The sequence below is a fragment of the Struthio camelus genome, chromosome 3 (assembly GCF_040807025.1).
Source record: "Struthio camelus isolate bStrCam1 chromosome 3, bStrCam1.hap1, whole genome shotgun sequence".
In the NCBI taxonomy this organism is placed as follows: Eukaryota; Metazoa; Chordata; class Aves; order Struthioniformes; family Struthionidae; genus Struthio; species Struthio camelus.
The window spans coordinates 14,525,267-14,542,368 of record NC_090944.1 but is presented as its reverse complement, the minus strand read 5'-3'; the positions used below and the strand labels follow the sequence as shown (position 1 = coordinate 14,542,368).

Below are 17,102 nucleotides of genomic sequence, written 5' to 3'. Positions count from 1 at the left end.
ATGGTAGACTACACCTTATCCTACTGAAAGAACCTTTCATGTTTTATAACAGCTTTATTTCAGCTGGTGTTCATCAAGTCTGAGGCTTCCCATCAATAGTAACCACCAAGGACAGGTGTTGTCCTCATTGCCTCCAACAGGCACTAGCAATCTCTTCCTGAGTCCAAATGCAAAGATATATCTAGCTGCTATTTTAACCATTCTCAGAGGTCAGAATAAATATATATGAAATAATCTATATACTTTATAAATCTCCATCTGGAATTGGAGGAAACTGAATTTTATGCAAACTCAGTTATGCCTCTCCTTGAAAACAGCTGCCAGTTCAATTCACATACAGCCCTGTAATATATCCAGCTACATGAAACAACTTCAGGTACTCCTCCAGTACAAGCTGCAGAAGATTTCATCTGAGGTGGTTTCCAGCCTCCTGGTTTCCTGGTTTCCAGCCTCCTGGTTTCCCTGCATCATATTCTTACACAAATAATGGTATTCAGTAAAAGCAGATCCTGTTATATTTAATCTTGTCAAAAACCACGACTGTTCATATTAACTACTGTCTTCCCCTTCATAGATGTATTCTCTTTTCCTGTGCTGAAGAATGTGTTATACTTTCAGAAACACACATAATTTGGCTCAGACATATGAAGGATTGCATTTGATTTTCAAAAGCAAAAATAGCATAGTTTGTTACAATTTATCCTTACAGGAAAAACTATAATCTGGTGTTTGCAAACACTCTTCAGAAAGAGCTGCTGCTTTCTTATCCATCACAACTACAGTAGCATGGGATTTATATATTCACTTTTATCCTAAGAATCACTCCCTTAAGCATTTTTAGTGCCCCAGCTTCAGAAGAGCACTTCATATTGCCTGGCTTGAGAACAGTAGTAATTCACACGAACATAAAAAGTAGTGTTGTATAGGCCACTGAGCTTTCAAGCCATCCATGGCCGACTCTTCAGACGAAAATCTGAAACTCTGCAAACACTCCCAGGCAGCTTGTAGATCTAGTTAAATTTGTGAGGTTTTATAAGAAAAATCTCTGAACAAGAGAATATTCCTCATTTAATCACTTACTCAACCAAATAGACCGGTCTGCTTTTCAGGAGTGTTTGCTTTGGTCGTTTATAGAGAATATATTTTGTTACACCGAGAATATATTTTGTTACACCTGATCCAACAATTTCAGGATGCCACTGAAGTGAATGACCCTGCACACTCGCTCTCTCCCTACGCATTGCCATGAACTGCCTCTTCTTGCTGCCTCTTCCCTCATGCTGGTCTAGCAATTATGCTGTTACAGGGTGTGTCAGTTTAGTTTGCTGCCAGATCAGACAGCTGGTTCTCTTTGAGATTTAACTCTGGCTAGCTTCTTGAACCAGGCCATCGCATAGACACATGAGCACTAAATCTGCCAAAAGGGGAAGGTTAAAGAATGCATTGATAAGGGCATCATCCAAGGGCTTGACCACATCAGAAATGATGAATCCAGCACTCCCCTTGGCAATCTATTCTCATAATTAACTTCACTGATAGAAACATTCAGATTACAGGTGATGGAAAAATGAGTGCAAAAAGCAGTATTATTTATCTTATTTAGTACTGTCATAAAACAATATAAGCAAAAAAAAGGGCATTCAAGTGACAGGAACATTAAGCTTCAGCCAACTGCAGGAATTTGGAAGGTAAAAATGCAGAGTACATATATTTGTACATGCTGTGTTCAAGCTACTTAACCCAGTATCAGAACATACATACGGCTTAGGAATACAGAAACCCAAAACCACAAAAACACAAGAAGTAACTGAATAGCAAGATCTAACTGTTTATGAACTAATTTCATTTTAAGTCATTATTAAGCCAATAAAGAGGAACATTAAGTGACAGATTCAGTTTAAAAAGGGCACTTGCCTGGCTAAAATGAATGGGAAGCAGGGGGGGAAGAGGCACAAGGAGAATGTAAAGTATTTTAAAGATTAGGAACAAGAAAATGCGATATAACCATTTTGCTGGATCAAACAGACACTACAGAGAGCAATTAAAATAGACGCTCAGAAGAAACTACAGAAGTTTCAGCGTGGGTCGAGTGCAAAGTAACTATAGGCTAACATGAAAAAGTACAAATTCTCTCCCTTTCCTGGCTCCTGAAATATATTCCCATCCCCTCTCTTGCACAGGGGACTGTAGCCACAGAGTAAGCCCATTCAGCTTGCTGACAGAATGAAGAAATAACCTGCCAAAAGAGTTTTTCCCACATTAGCCAGCTTATCAACTCGTGCTGTGGCCTCATAACGACTAGAGCCAAAGCAAGCAAGGGAGAGGAACGACAAAGCTCTGGACCTTTTTAGCAGCAGCTGACAGTTATCTCTAACAAAGCACAAGGTGAACCTGCACCCACAGAATGACTTCAGGACAAGAGAGATTACACGCAAACCAATATTAAAGCAAAACCTTTCATAACTAAAGATACAACTTAAGAAAAGTGATGTGATTCTTTTTTATTAGAGAGTGAAAACTTTATGAAACTAATGGTTTCATTTCTATAAGCAGTAAGATGGAGACTTCTTCCCCCAGTTCCAGAAATACACTGTGTGGTAATGGCTTGCACCATTCTTTAAAATTTGTTTATTCTACTTTTGCCTTTTTTCTTGAAAATGCAGAAATAATTCAGCTAGAAAAAAAATATATGAAAATAAGGTAAACTTTTTTTCGCAGTAAACCAACAACTGAACTCAAAGAGCTAAAGTTGCAAAATAATCATTCCTTTAGGCTTTACTTTAGACTTTTGGCTTTACTTCAACAAACGCTATAAATATGCACTAACTGGCAATGCTGTAAGAGGCATCCTTACCCTTCTGCTGCTTCCACTCACTCTTTTGCAACCATAAGCTTCCTTAACTTATGCAGGACCAACCTGGCTGAAAACTAACCCAAGAGCTTGAAATATTCAAGCTTCGTATACAGTCAAAAACACTTGAGTAAGACTGACCATTTAGTAATTTTGTCCAAGAGGTAAAAACTAATGACTTTGAGTCTTTTTTAAAGGGTAAGTCAGGCAAATTTCCAGGAAGTTCTTAGTTTAAAACTAAAATAAGAATCAGAGTATCATTAAAAAACTCCAGGCCACAAAAACTATTCACAGTAGCTGAGACAGCTGAAGTAGAAGCAAGAAGTGAGTTACTTTTACTGCTTAATTCTAAAACTATTTATGTATTTCTGAAGTCTGTCTTCACTGCTGTCAAGAAGTATTGTGTTCATGGTGATTTAGGTACTGCTAGAAGAGTAGCACTAGCTTAAGTCACTTAAATAATTTAAAACAATACTGTATCTGGTTGAACTAAAGATGTTTATAAAATTTAATGAGTTCTTATCAAAATAGCAATTCAAATTCAGTACTAGCTCCATATTCACAAACCAGGCTCTTCTATCTTAAGACATATGAGCAGATAGATCCCTGCTTCATTTTCCAGAGAACTGCAACAGCAACCTTCTTCCTGTAACATCACAAGTTGGCACTGGCTGAATTGCCGAAATTAAAGGGAAAAGGTTCATTTTATATTTACATTTTTACCATAAGCTAATAGAAAATTTTAAAGTGTACTTACTTTTCAAAAATCAGATGAGAGGATTTTTCAGAATAACTCAAGGTATTAGATGCAGATTTATCCCACTGAAAATAATCCTAATATCTTGAGTGAGTTATAAATAATAATATTTCTTTATGAAAAGTTAATATCCTATATACGACCTCACACCATATTCTCTCTAGCATACCTCCCTCAAAAAAGGGAAAGATTTAACTCATTTGACAGAGACATACTGTGACTTTTCCTCACTCTGAATCAGGTAGCAGGCCCCAAATCTTTCAGGAAATGCAAATATACTGATCAAAAATATCTGCAATGCTCAGTTTTCTTCATGCAAAATCCCTGAGATTTCATGTTTTTCTTTATATAAAGAAATGTTGCTAATCCTGAATATGGCTAGAGCAATAAAATGAAATTCAGACCAAAAGTATTTGTTGCTATTAGAGAAAGTAAGCATTTGTGCTAGTGTCACAATGCTACTTGAATGAAGCAAAATTTATGCCAAGAATCACAGAATAATTTACATTGAAAGGAATCTACAGAGGTCATCTAGACCAACTCCTGCTCAAAACAAGGCTCATGTCACAATCTAATCTTTGTTACGACTCTGCAAAACAGGTAACTGAACAGATAGGTTTAGTACTCCAGTCCTGCTAGCAAGCATTGTGACAAGATAGCCAAGGGCAATACAGAAGCAGAGTTAAGCTCATACCGTCACAGTGACAAAGTTGTACAGAATTATTTTTCTTCACTGCATATTTAAGAACGTAAGGGAAAGCATCAGGAGATTTTACCTTCACTGATGGTGGGGCACGTTTCAGATTGTTAGTAAATTCACCATTCAGAGTAGAAGAACAAAAAGCAACATTTGTGGAGGTGAAGAGAGTCAGGAAAAAGAAAAGGTTGAACGTTATTGTTATCCAACTACATTAAAGAAAAAGGAAGCCAGTTAAAAAGGAACAGAAGAAAAGGGCTAAACAGTCATAGTTGGAACAGAGACAGTTATGGCAACATTGTAAATATCCAGGTTGTAACCCCAGGTTGAACACCCTCTACAGGTCCACTGAGCTACCACCATTAACCACGAATTTTCTGCTGGAAATAACTACATGCCAGATCCATCAGCAACCCTGCACCCTCCCCCCCACCCCTCACCCCCCCCAAAAAAAAAAAAGAGAGCGCGCACGCGAGAGAGTGAGCATCTTACCCACTTCTCTCAAGGTGACCTAACTTATATTGCTCCACTTTCCTAACAAATCTTTTTTTATGAAACGAGGTTAGGGAGATATTGGGCAAACAGTCACGTGTGACAGGGTGTCTGAGGAAATAAAACTGACAGGAAGAGCAAAGCAATTACAGCCAGACAGGGATGAACCGGGCAGGGGAGGGCAACTGGCTAGCCTAGTCCCAGACAGAACAGCACGCCCGACCACACGCTCGGTATGCTGTAACATACACACAACCCCTCCCCACCCCACCCCACACACTCAATGAGACAAAAAAGCTATCACAGGCAGGCAAAGTGAAGGAAGCCACTGCAAGTGAAGAGAGTTCAAAGGAAAAATCATATCTAAGTGAAACCAAACACTAAGAATTATTAGGGAAACAAAACAAACCAAGACATAAATATCATTATACTCACATGCAGAATTGGCCTTGAATAACAGAATCCTGAACAAGCCTTCACAAAAAGAGAGTGAAGTGGCAAAAATGGAGAGGGAGAGAGGGAGGGAGGAAGGGAGAAGAAAAAAAATCTGACAAGGATGGTATATGGAATGGCTTCCATTTGAGGCAAGCAACTGTATGAAGACTTTTCAGTCTGAAAACCAAGTAACTGAAGCGGGTAGCAGGTAAATCTGTAAGGTGACAACTGCACAGAAGTCATCAAGGAACCATTCACCATTTCTCAAAATACAGAGAACTCTGCCCACCAAGCAGCAGCTTTAAACAAACAAACAAAATCACAACAACAAAAGGAAGTATTTCCTCCCCCACGCACATACCTCATTCTTGTTAAACTGAGAATCTCACTACCACAGGAAGCTGGAGGCCAACAGCCACATTCCTCTTTAACCCCACTTTTAAAAGTTATGCTGGCCTATTGCTGCCTCTTAAAAGATATGGTCAAAATGCAAACACTCTTGAAAAAAATCCATAAATTAATAACTGCCAGAAAATGACAGTGAAGAGTTTTCTACGCCTGACCTGTTTTCCATATCCTTTTCCTGAGTTCCTCCATATCCCCTACACCTTGGAAGAGCCAAACTGACAGATTGTCTAGCATCACTTGATGATAGCTCTCTGTTTAAATGTCCCCACCCATAATAAATTCCTAAAATGACTTTAAACTGAAATAACTATACAACAATGCAAGTGCACATTAGACTTGCAACTTTAAGTCTTCTGTATGTTTATATGTTACAAAGAACAGTAACGATGACAAAAAAAATTACTCAATGTATTTGATGGTATCTTAACAGAATACGCATAGTAACATTCTGTAGGCACACAAAATCCTCAGCCGTTGTTTTTCAGAGACTTCCGAAATTAACAGCATTCACCTATCTGTGAATCTCACAAGATTAACATCTCATGGTACACAGCATTACAGAGAAGACTAGAACATGCAAATTAAGATAATAGCATCAAGTCTTCATTCTTGTTTTATGACTCTCACTATACTGAGAAAAATTTGTATTTCTCTCCCTTCCAGACATTAGATGTGTTCTGAATAAGCTTGTTTAGTCTCCTCTGTCTTGACCCAAACCCAGTATCTATCAACTCTCCCTCATTACAGTAATTTGGCTTCACAGTAGCATAGACACCTCCTTGCAGAGCTCTTCTTTCCATTGCCTTCCCTTAAAGCTTTGCCTGGAATAAAAAAATAACAACAATAAAAGCACTTTGCTCAACATTACACTACAAGTACAGTCAGCCTGCCAACGCTGGCTCAGTGGGAACCCTAATACAGACAGGTTGCTTCCTTTAGCAAATCTGTACTTTTGGTTAAAATAAGTGTATTCTTCAGTAGTTTATTGTAAATAAACTTCAACTCTACTTTGCCTCTTGCATTTCTTGGTAAAAACATTACCTAAAAGACTCCAGACTTCTATTCATTTAAAAAAAAAAAAAAAACAGTTAGGAGAACAAATCTTGAAGTAATATTTTAATTAGTTCTTGTAATACTACTATGGAATATTTAAATAATCTAACATTATCACAATACATGTCAGAAGTATGCAGTCTGGTTATTATTATTTCAGGATTTTTGTTTGCAAAATGAAGATGAAGACAGCAAAGACTTCAAATAAATTTGATGTTCTATGAACTCATGAAATAGAGGGAGTTACTACAAATACATTTGGTCTACAGAAGCTGATAGCAATGAAGAAATATGTCCAGCTTCTTAAAGCATCCCACAATTACAAAATTTTCTAAAGATTAAATATAGCAAATTTGAATAAATGGAATATTGGGAATCACAAATCAAAGCTAGCACAAATTATCTGAAATGAAATAAGATAAGGTAAAATGCATATAGTTAATAAGATGTTGGCAGAAGTCCAGCAGACTTCAGCATATCACTGCAGTAATACACTAGCTATTGGTGGAATATTTCACTCTTAGCTAGAAAGTTAACTGAATGTAGCAAGCTATACAAAATTGTAGTTGTACACCACAAATTTAGCTCAATCCTCTTGATAACATACATGTTATATAACCAAACTATTGCTCAATTATAGCAAAGAAAATTATCTGTCATCCAGTTATAGAAATAAGCAGGGAGGATGTTAGAAAGTATGGAACTCTACCTCCCACTAATGGCAACCAATCCAAGACAGCAAAGAGATAATTCAGTAGGATAAGGTTCCCTTCCCTCTCCCCCCCAAACATCTGAATACGTTATTTCCTTCAATTAACGTATTTCTCCATCTACTTGCAGAATCACATACTGAATCACCATGATTAACGTAGTACAGACAGCAAAGAATTATAATGACAGAGATTCAGCAGGCATCTCTAGACATTACTAGTGAATAACAGACCATATCAAGTCACCACTGATAACATCCGCCTCTATCCCATCATTCAAGATGCCTGAATGAGAAGCCTTCTTGCAACATTAATCTCCAGCCATTACAAGAACACTTAAGAACCTGTTCCAAGGCATTTTGCACCTCTGTCCTCCTCCTTCTGGTTCCTCCAGATTTGTGTTGCCCCTTTCTTACTTCTTCACAAATCTCAGAAACCTATCCACAAATTTATCACGCAGATACCTCACCGTGCCCATCTAAGTCAACTCTTATACGTAAAGTCTCTTTCATAAGCTGACATAAAAGACAAACAACCCCTTAGCAGGAGCCAGTTCTACCCTGACGTCAGTGAGAAGTCATTATTTGATTATTTTCTTAAGGTAAATGTGAGGCTATCACTAAAAAAAAAAAGTTAGTGTAGTGCAAACTATAGTTAGTTTACAAGGGGCTTTTTCTTATTTTCAAGTATATTCTACTGTATATTTCTCTCCCTTTTTCAGTCACAAGAAAGTAAGACTTGAAAATGTGGATGAAGGACAGCCTCACAGAATTTCAGTGTAGAAGGCTTTCAGATCCTTCTGCAATCACTTACAGAAGTTTGCCAACGTTCTGGCCAGCAGCACTTTTGTGTAGTTGCACCTGCACACAAATTGCTGTAACAACTGATACAATAACAATGCTCCACACAGTGTATGCACGCAGTCAATACAGTCCCTTCTGCAGTGGTAATAACAGATCATTACTACTGTCATCAAAAAAGGCAAAATCAAAGCCATACTTAAGGAAAGTAGATATAAAACAGTGACCTATATTAACCATATTTAATCAGCCTGAATATTAGACTAAGTCCTTTAATGAAATGCCCATACAGTATTCCTAGTTACATACTATCAATAATTCAAACCTACTACACATAAACTGTCAAGTATTTTACTTTTTGACATATTACACAACCCAGGTTCAAAATTGTTAGTTATCATGCTAAACCTTTACACCTAGGAGCAGCTGCCACAAGTCACAGCAATGACTTGAATACACACTTTTACTTTCCAGATATCATGATGCAGTTCATAAAAGCGTAAAAAATAGTAAGTCTTATCTATTCAGAACAATCCACATAAACAGAATTATGTAACTTTTTGATGCTCTATCTCAGAATCTATGAAAACATATGTACTTTATATTTTAGGGTTGTATTGTAAGTATCATAACTTTAAGCACATAAGACAACTGTTTAGGTCAGATATGGGGGAAAAAATGAAATCATATCTTTATAATCATGAGAAATAAAAGTCAAGAGGAGCATATCATTTCAGTAACCACTACTTGATCTGCACACCATGTGATTCTTCCCTTCTTTTTATGCATGGGGGGTGAGGAAGTGAAGCTGTCCAAAACCCAGATACACTCCCATTTAAAAGCTTAAATACTGCTTACTAAACACAAAACATTTGCACACAGTAGCATAAAGGTACACACTATTTTTTAATGCAAAAAGAGAAAGCCCCCATCACACACACTCTTGCACAACCCCTGGTTACACTGGTACAGAAGTACCATAAGCAGCTAATACACACGACAGAGAAAGTAATATAATACACGCAAACATAACCGAGGCAGAGATAAAAACGGACAATGGAAATGGGGGAACACTGCATAAAGAAAGCAGATTCTGAAGACAAGCATTTACGTCGCTCTTGCATACTTCCCTACACAGATGCTCTTAGTTTTTAAATTAAATTGAACACAACTCAGTGTTTCAAATGCAAACCTGAACTGGTATATTATGAAAAATACAGAGACTTACATTTGCTTGTGTTAAACTAACGTCTTAGCAAAGGAACCCGTGAATATGCAGCTGAAATCAAAGCGGGGCGAGGGGGGAAGGAGTTAACCTGACCAGCGTTTACTCTTCACCAAACCGTTGGTTACTTCCTCCAGCTAGCCCTTTATCAATATTTGCTGTGCGGCAATAAAACTCACTGCTCTCAATGGTGAAACCGCTTAACCCGAAAACACACCTAAACTACCTTCTCTTTTCCCAGCACCCCCCTCCCGCCGCTCCAGCTGCGACCTCCAGGCGCTCTCCGCACTCGCCGCCTCACCACCCCTCTCGGCGGGAGGGCGCAGCCCTCACCTTCCCCGCTCCCAGCGGCGCCTACCTGCTCCTCTTTCCGCGCCGCCGGGTTTTTAAACCGAGAAACACGTTCATTAACCACCCCCCCAACACCCCTCCGCAGGCGCTGCGCACATCTGCGAGGCGCCCTGTCCCCTCCGGCTCTGAGGTGCAACAGGAGCGTTTCCTCCTCCAGCGCACGCAACAACGCGCCCGCGTTTTCCACCACCACCACCCCCCGATCGATAACAACGCACCGGCCCGAGTCGGCTCCGAGCAGCCGAGCGACTCCCTCTTCGGTGAGGGCAGCGGACGTGAATAGCTTTCTTGTTTTGTTTTTTTCAGGTTGTCCCCCCCCCCCCCCCCACCAAGGTGATCCCGTTTTTACGGGCTCGCCGGGTGCTCGCCGCGACGCCCCGGCAGCCAAACGCCACCCGCGGGCTGCGTTTCCTCGCTTTCCCCGCAGCCGCCGCCAACGGCTGCCCGGGAGGGAGGGAGGGGGGCGGCCGCTGACCGAGCCGCAGCGCCCCCCGCCCCCGGGTCGCCGCCGCCCCCGGCCCGGAGCCGCCGCCGCTGCCCCAGACAAAGGGTGAGAGGGTCGGTCCGCCCCCTCCCCCGCGCCGGCTCCCCGCCGCCCCTGAGGTAACCCGTCCCCGCCCGCCGCCGCGCTCACCCATGCTGTGCCCGCCCGCCCCGGCTCGGCGGAGCGGCTCCGGGTCCCGCCGACGCGCTCAAGCCGGGCACGGCGGCTCCATGCGTGCCACCGCCGTACTTGAAGGGGCTGCTCCGAGCCGCCGGCGGCCCGGGGCGGAGGCGGCCGCAGACCCGTCGTGTCGCGTCGCGTCGCCGCCGCGCTCGCCCCTCGCCTCGGGCGAGCTCCGACACCGGCAGCACCGCCCCTCGCCCCGCCCCGCCCCCCGCGGGGGGCGCCAAATCCCGCGAGAGCTGGGCACCAACCGCCCCCGCGCCGCCGTTGCCAGGCGGGATGACGTCGCCACCCCCCCCCAAGCGGAGTACCGCCTTCTCCCCCCCCCCTCCCCCCGCGCCGCGCCCATCCGCCCCGCTGCCGCCGGGAGCGGCGCCTCTCTGCCCCGCTGCCCCTGCGTCGCCTGGCCCGGAGATGCCCCCGTCGCCGCCGCCCTCCGGCTCTCCCCTTCCCCCGCCGGAGCGGCCGGCGACGGTGCCGCTTTCCTTCCTCCGCCTCGCGTCCCGCCGCACCCCCGCAGGTGTCCCTACCTACACCCCCCCCCCCCCCGCCATGTCGCAGTCGGACTCGCTGCCGCCGCCGGCCCCCGCTCACCCACCCACCCACCGGCGGCCCTTTCCCTCCATCCCCGCCGCCAAAACTCGCTTCGGGGGGGCCCAGTCAGCCTCACAGAGGGGCATTAGCCCCTTCCCCGGCGTGGTGGGGGGGTCCTCTCCTCACCCAGCGCGGGGATTATCCCCCCACAGAGGGGAGCCTCCCTCACGCCTGGCCGCGGCCGGAGGAGGCCCTGGATCCCCCACCGCCGGCCGCGCTCGGCCCGCTGGCCAAGGCGGTTCGCCTCCTAACACCCCGTGCTCCTGTCTAGTCCTTATTTAAAAAAAAAAAAAAAAGGGGAGGGGGGTCCTTCTTTTGGGAAGCAGCTTTGGACAGTGAAGTAACTAGCCGTGGATTTGGGGAGATGCGGGGTCAGTTCTGGCGACAGGGTTGCGCTCTTTTCTAGCGAAGGTCAGCTCGTTGCTTGACCGAGGTCCCTGAGGAAAAGCCGTTTTTTAACTAAAATGTGTTTCTAGAAAGGAGAAAAGGAGTATTCAGAGCTATGCCAGGCTACCACTGTCTAGGTTTTTGTGGGAAACTCAGGGAGAGTGAAAGCGACTGACTTAGAATTACACAGATTTTAAGCAAAATAGTGACTTTGAGGCCAAAAGGACAAGTAAACATAGTGCGGTTTTCACGAAGATCAGGGAATACAGCACAGCAGGCTTCTCTGAAATGAAAATATTCTGTCTTCCCTGCTGCAGGCATCCTTTCATGAACGGTTCAGAATGAGCCATTTTAGCCAAGCTCAAGACAAAATTAGCCTAATAAGAATGTCAAGTATTTCCAGGAGTCGGCTTTCGGTTGCATCTTTCTCATGGAATATAAACTCAAAATGAGCCAGTTAACGAGCCTTGAAGATAAAATGAGAAGGCATGGGGTGTAAATGAGCAGATGCCATGTCATAATACAATGTTTTTTCTCCTCCACAATGTTTTGAGGCCGACTCTACTTCCAGTTCTTCAGACAGCAGAACTGGCAATGCAGAAACGACTGGGAGAATGTCCCTGAAGTAGGTACTGTACTTAACTTTGATAAATGGTCTCATGATACTCCCTTGAAAGGAGAGCCTATTCTTTACAAAATTATAAAAACCCTTCAGAATTATAATAGTTAATAGCAAGATGAGGTTTGGGACAGATATGAATCCTCATTGCTGTAGTTTGAAGTAAGTCCAACACAAAGTTAGAAAATAACTTTCAAGAGAATGAATTCTCCTCATTTGTCTTCCCAAAAATTTTTTTCTCTTCCTCTGAAGAATTACATCCTAAATAAATAAGTAAATAAAGGATGAGGTGAAGTTTATCCAATATGGGAATTTTTAACTTTTTGAGCCTTTCCCCAAGGCTAAGTATAACTATATGACAAGTGAGAAATAAAATATTTATAACGTACGCCTTTACAGAGCACCCAAGGAGCTCCACAAAGCCTTCTGTTGGGAAGCTCGTCTGAACCAGAGCAAGCGCTCTTTCCAATTTATTCAAGGATCATTTCTACTTTTGGATCATCCCTGAATCTCTGGGGTGGCATAAAGCTACCTTTGCCTTCTTCCTTCAGGTTAGAACATGCTGTAGAGCTAAGCATCAGTTCTCAGTTCTTATACTATGTATGAGCAAGACGCTGGCTTTCTGAAAGTCTCTTATTTTATTTTCTCATGTCTTGATAACTATGGCCATGGCTGGCCCAAAGCTTCTTAGCAGTTTGAGCACAAAAACTGAATTTTATTGCAAGGGCGATACGGCTCCCTCTGACACAATTTCCCCCAAGCAGCTCAAGGTGCTAAGACATAAGAGCTGGGAGCAGCAGGCAGCCATGTACGTCTTTTGCCTTCTCCTACCCTCAACCGTGTCGCCCATCTGCTCTGATGTTTGCGCACCAGCATCCTGCCAGACCCGTGCCTCTAGACCTCTATCTGCTGTCTCAGTAACAGCGAGGCAGATGGTTCCTTGGGGGCTGCTGCAGTGTCATTGCCGAGCCCCATAGTCTCTGTCTGGGTGATTCGCTGCAATGCTGCCAAATCCATCATCTTGCATCCCTGTTCTATTTTGTTTCACCTGTGTCTAAAGCTGGCTGTTCTTTGTGGCTTTGGTCCTGCAGTGATTTACATGCAGCAGAACATTTATGTCATGCTTCACTGAGTTTGACAAGAGTTCATTGCACTGGGTTTTGCAAAAGGCAGGAGTCTTCTCAAGTGTAGCTCAAAGCAGCATGGGAACCTATATCTGGCATTACCATATGAGTTGGCAATTATAATATATGTAAAGAAAGTACATCTGTGTGAGACTATTAACTATTATAGCTCAATCTTTAAGACATATGACCACTTCCCTTTTTTTCTATTTACTCAATATCTGATGTCATGTACCGAATGGTTATGTACCGTAAGTGCCTGCCAAGTGCACCTACAACGGGTTCCTTCCTCACTTTCTACTGTTATAAAAGCTGAAAACATTTAATTAGCCATTTTTACTTGGATATTGTGAAATTATTGGTATTTATGCAGTTCTTTGAAGATATAACCTTGATGTTATGTTCATAGACCTATATGGAACCCTGGATCTTGCTCAGTCTTCAAAAATTTCTTCCAGTTCAAGCAAAATAGAACAGCAAAATTCTGGCTCTATGGAATCATAAAAATGCACGTATATTTCAGAGCACTTTCAAATGCAAAAAAGTTCCCCAAAACAAATGTGATCATTCTCTTACAAAGTGGTGTTTGTTCAATAAGACTTTTAAAAATAGAAGATCAGCATTTTAAATGCTTTATTGTTAAATGCCTTATTTATTTGAGGTTAGCGGAATATCTCAATCTATTGCTTGCTTTTGCGAGAAGAAAGATTGTGAGGTGTTCACAGATCAAGAAAGTGTTCACTGTTAAGTGCACAATAAACGACATCATTTTATTTTGCACAAGAGATAATTACACAGAGCAGGTATGTAGCTTTATAACATAAAATAAGAATGATACTATTTGTTGTCACTGGAGATGCTTTTTTTCTCTCACAACAACAAGAAAAGAAATAAAAATGATAGACTCAAGAATTCTTACTGTAGTAGTCCTATGGCAAACATTTCACTTGACCATTTTTTTGTCCCTGTGGTAATCTTAAAGTTACTCCATTGCTTCCAAATAAAGAAATCTAAATATGAACTTTCAAAATGTCTCTCTACAGTACAGAGAAGTGAAGGATCTGATCTTTTGCAAATAAAAATCATATGTCAACTATTGTCAGTTACGGTTTCAGGCACACTTGAATAGTACATAGACTGCAATAATTATACATTCCCCTTTAACCCAACAGATTACTCCCAAACATTCCAGCCTGGTCAATTTTTCATGCTTTTGACACCCTACTGCATTTTTCATGACAGTAGCTCCCTGGCACAACCCTGCCCACAAAAATTTGCCCAGAAGCAAACAGCCTCTAGCACGAAGTAGATACATAGTCTTGACTGTAAAATTGACCTTTCATTTTCAGCAACAGTTTCTACAAGGTAACACTGCCTTGTTAAAAAGGACAGGTTTATGTTTCGGGAGTTAAAGAACTCTTTAATTTAGATGAGAAAACTCCCTCTGGTGGCTTTCAGAAGCCGCAGATATATTTCATTCCCAAAAGTACAAACTGTGGGAAAGTAACTCATTAAGCACTCACAAAATATTTTTCCTTTCACATGATACCCAGTGGAGAGTGAATCTACTCATTTTACAGAATGAGGCATGACTGTAAAAAAAAAAAAAAAAAAGAAAGAAGAAGGAAAGAAAGAAAAAATTTTGGGGGCAAGCTGAGGTGGCACAGTAACAATTTTATTATTTCTTAACTTTTTAGTTCTTTACATTGCAACCTTAATAGAATGATCTTTTAACTAGTTGTTTTTGTGCATTATTTAAAGAAGCAAAAGCAGCTTCCTCTTTCTTTTCTTCCTACCCGACTGTAAATACTTTATTATGAGGGAGATTAGTTACTGATAGTAGCTGATATAGTACCTGATAGTAGCTATTACATTTTTTTCTTTAACATCCCTTTGAGGATTTGATTAGTTTATGCTGGCCTATTACAGTTAATTGATATAAACTGCAAACAACAGGGAGTTTGTGGAGAAACCACATCCAAAGAGGTGCTGATAAGAACAATAACACATGAACAGGTAGTCCTAAATGGTATAACCACATGTGCAGTTTCAAAGATTTTGTATTTGATTTAAGAAAATAAGACTCTTCTTCTCCACAGTTTGGTTGTAGTGCATCACACTGTACATATGAGAAGAAGAAGCAGAAAAAAGCAAGCTGTCATTTTCACTTGGATATTTATTTTTTGTCTAATAAGCAACTACTTCCCTCCTTCCCTTTAGATACGTTTGGCATTTTGCATTTGCATTAAGTCTTTTTGGCAGGCACTGTTTGGGATTTCCTTATATTAACATCTAATACAAAGAAATCTCGTCTTCAGGGCCCAAGGGTCTAACGGTTTCCTTAGGCTTATGAATAAATCAACAGCTGTGGCCTTTAGCCGTTTCAGCTTACCAAAATAAAAGCAACTTAAAAACTGCTTGTTATTATGGCAGTTCTCACATGTGGTCTGAGAGGGGATAAGAAACCTTTTCTCTGCAGAGAAGACAAAATCTGCAGCATTACCAGTGCAATTCTTGCTTTACCCCATCAGCAAGAGCAGCGCAGTCCTACTTGTGGCGATCTAAGGATGTGAAGTTTGCTCAAAAGGTGATACATTTTCTGAAACCAGTTGATACATTGTAGTGAATATTTGTCTCACTGTAGCACACACACATGTGTATTGGAGGATGTTTCTGTGCCACAGATGAGGCAACGATGTCGTTCAAAATTGTTCGTGTCCTCAAATAACAGTCACTGACACCTCTACAGCCCCTTTGTGCTGCAAAAGGTGCAGTGCCAAAGGACTGGAGCCAAAGGCAGCTGAGTGAAACAGCTCATTGTGGCGGTAGCAGGCAGGTGTCACTCCCTGACCCCGAGCTTCTGTTTCTTTGCCTCCCTCTCTCTCACTCTTGTATTACTTCAAGTGCTCATCTGGGGTTTTTGCTCGGTCTGGTCAGCTTGCTAACCCAGCAGAAAATTTTTCAATCTCTGAATAGTTAAGTCTCCAGAGCAGTTTGGAAATGCAGTTAAACTATACTTAACTGTAATTTTTAAAATTACAAATCAAACTAATCTATCACCAAAAAGATGGATCGAGAATAGAAACTCTGCACATATTACTTGCATTCAGGGAACTATTTTGAGTACGATTTTATTGTTAATTTTTTTTTTTTTAAGAGAAGTGCAGAAAAGCCTTTATGCCTGCAAGCTCCAGGCCTAAACACATGATATTCTCTTCAGTGATGTACTATAGGGAACTCAACACAGAGGTTAAGAAAAGAGGTGCGAACATACTAGTTTACTGCTTCATTCTTTAAACATAACATGATACCTCTTCTTTCCTCCTCATCAAACAATGTCAGATTGTGATTAATTTTCCTGACAGTATCACTCTTTTTATGAGTGCTGTTCTTCCACTTTGTCAGAAACAGTTAGTCTATTGAGTTTATAAATAGCATTCCTGAGGGGTAGTTTGTAAACCTGTGGAATTGCCAGAATTCATCAAATACCCCATGTTTAGAAAATTCTATACTGAAATACCACGTTCCCTGACATCCTCACCTTCAATATACTAACCGAAATCTGGGATGTGCTGCTGTAATCAGTAGACGATCTTCTAAGGCTCTATAACTATTTCTAGCAAGCTATTCAATTTTATGGAAAAGTTGGCTTCCTGCATTTTAGGTTCTGAAAGTTATCGAGTAAACTGCAATAGCAAAGACCACTGGACATTCCTGCAGTGAAAATGTTGACCAGGTCAAGAGGGCGACACACTTCCCCCCTTCATCCTCAGCCAAACAAGAACTTATCAATCTTATTTGTTTACAAACAAACAAACAAACACATCCTTCTAACCAGATCTAATGAATATTAAATATTTATAATTGGAAGAAATACATAGGATTTTGTTTTCCTGTCCTCTGAAATAGGTACTTGTGGCTTGTGAAAGAGG

The 17,102-nt window shown here is 41.6% G+C and overlaps 1 protein-coding gene across 3 annotated transcripts in view; it reads right to left on the bottom strand.

Moving 5' to 3' along the window:
• Window positions 1–10,656, bottom strand: part of CD2AP (CD2 associated protein) — an 88,379-nt gene extending 77,723 nt beyond the window's left edge. The window contains exon 1 of one of the 3 annotated variants that reach the window (XM_068937020.1): window positions 10,414–10,656. In XM_068937020.1, coding sequence (XP_068793121.1) covers window positions 10,414–10,417 — 4 coding nt within the window. In that variant the 5' untranslated portion in view covers window positions 10,418–10,656. Of the gene's footprint in view, window positions 1–9,997; window positions 10,237–10,413 lie in introns of those variants that run through there. The other 2 variants (XM_068937021.1, XM_068937022.1) reach the window with 2 other exon arrangements.
• Window positions 10,657–17,102: the final 6,446 nt, after the last annotated feature.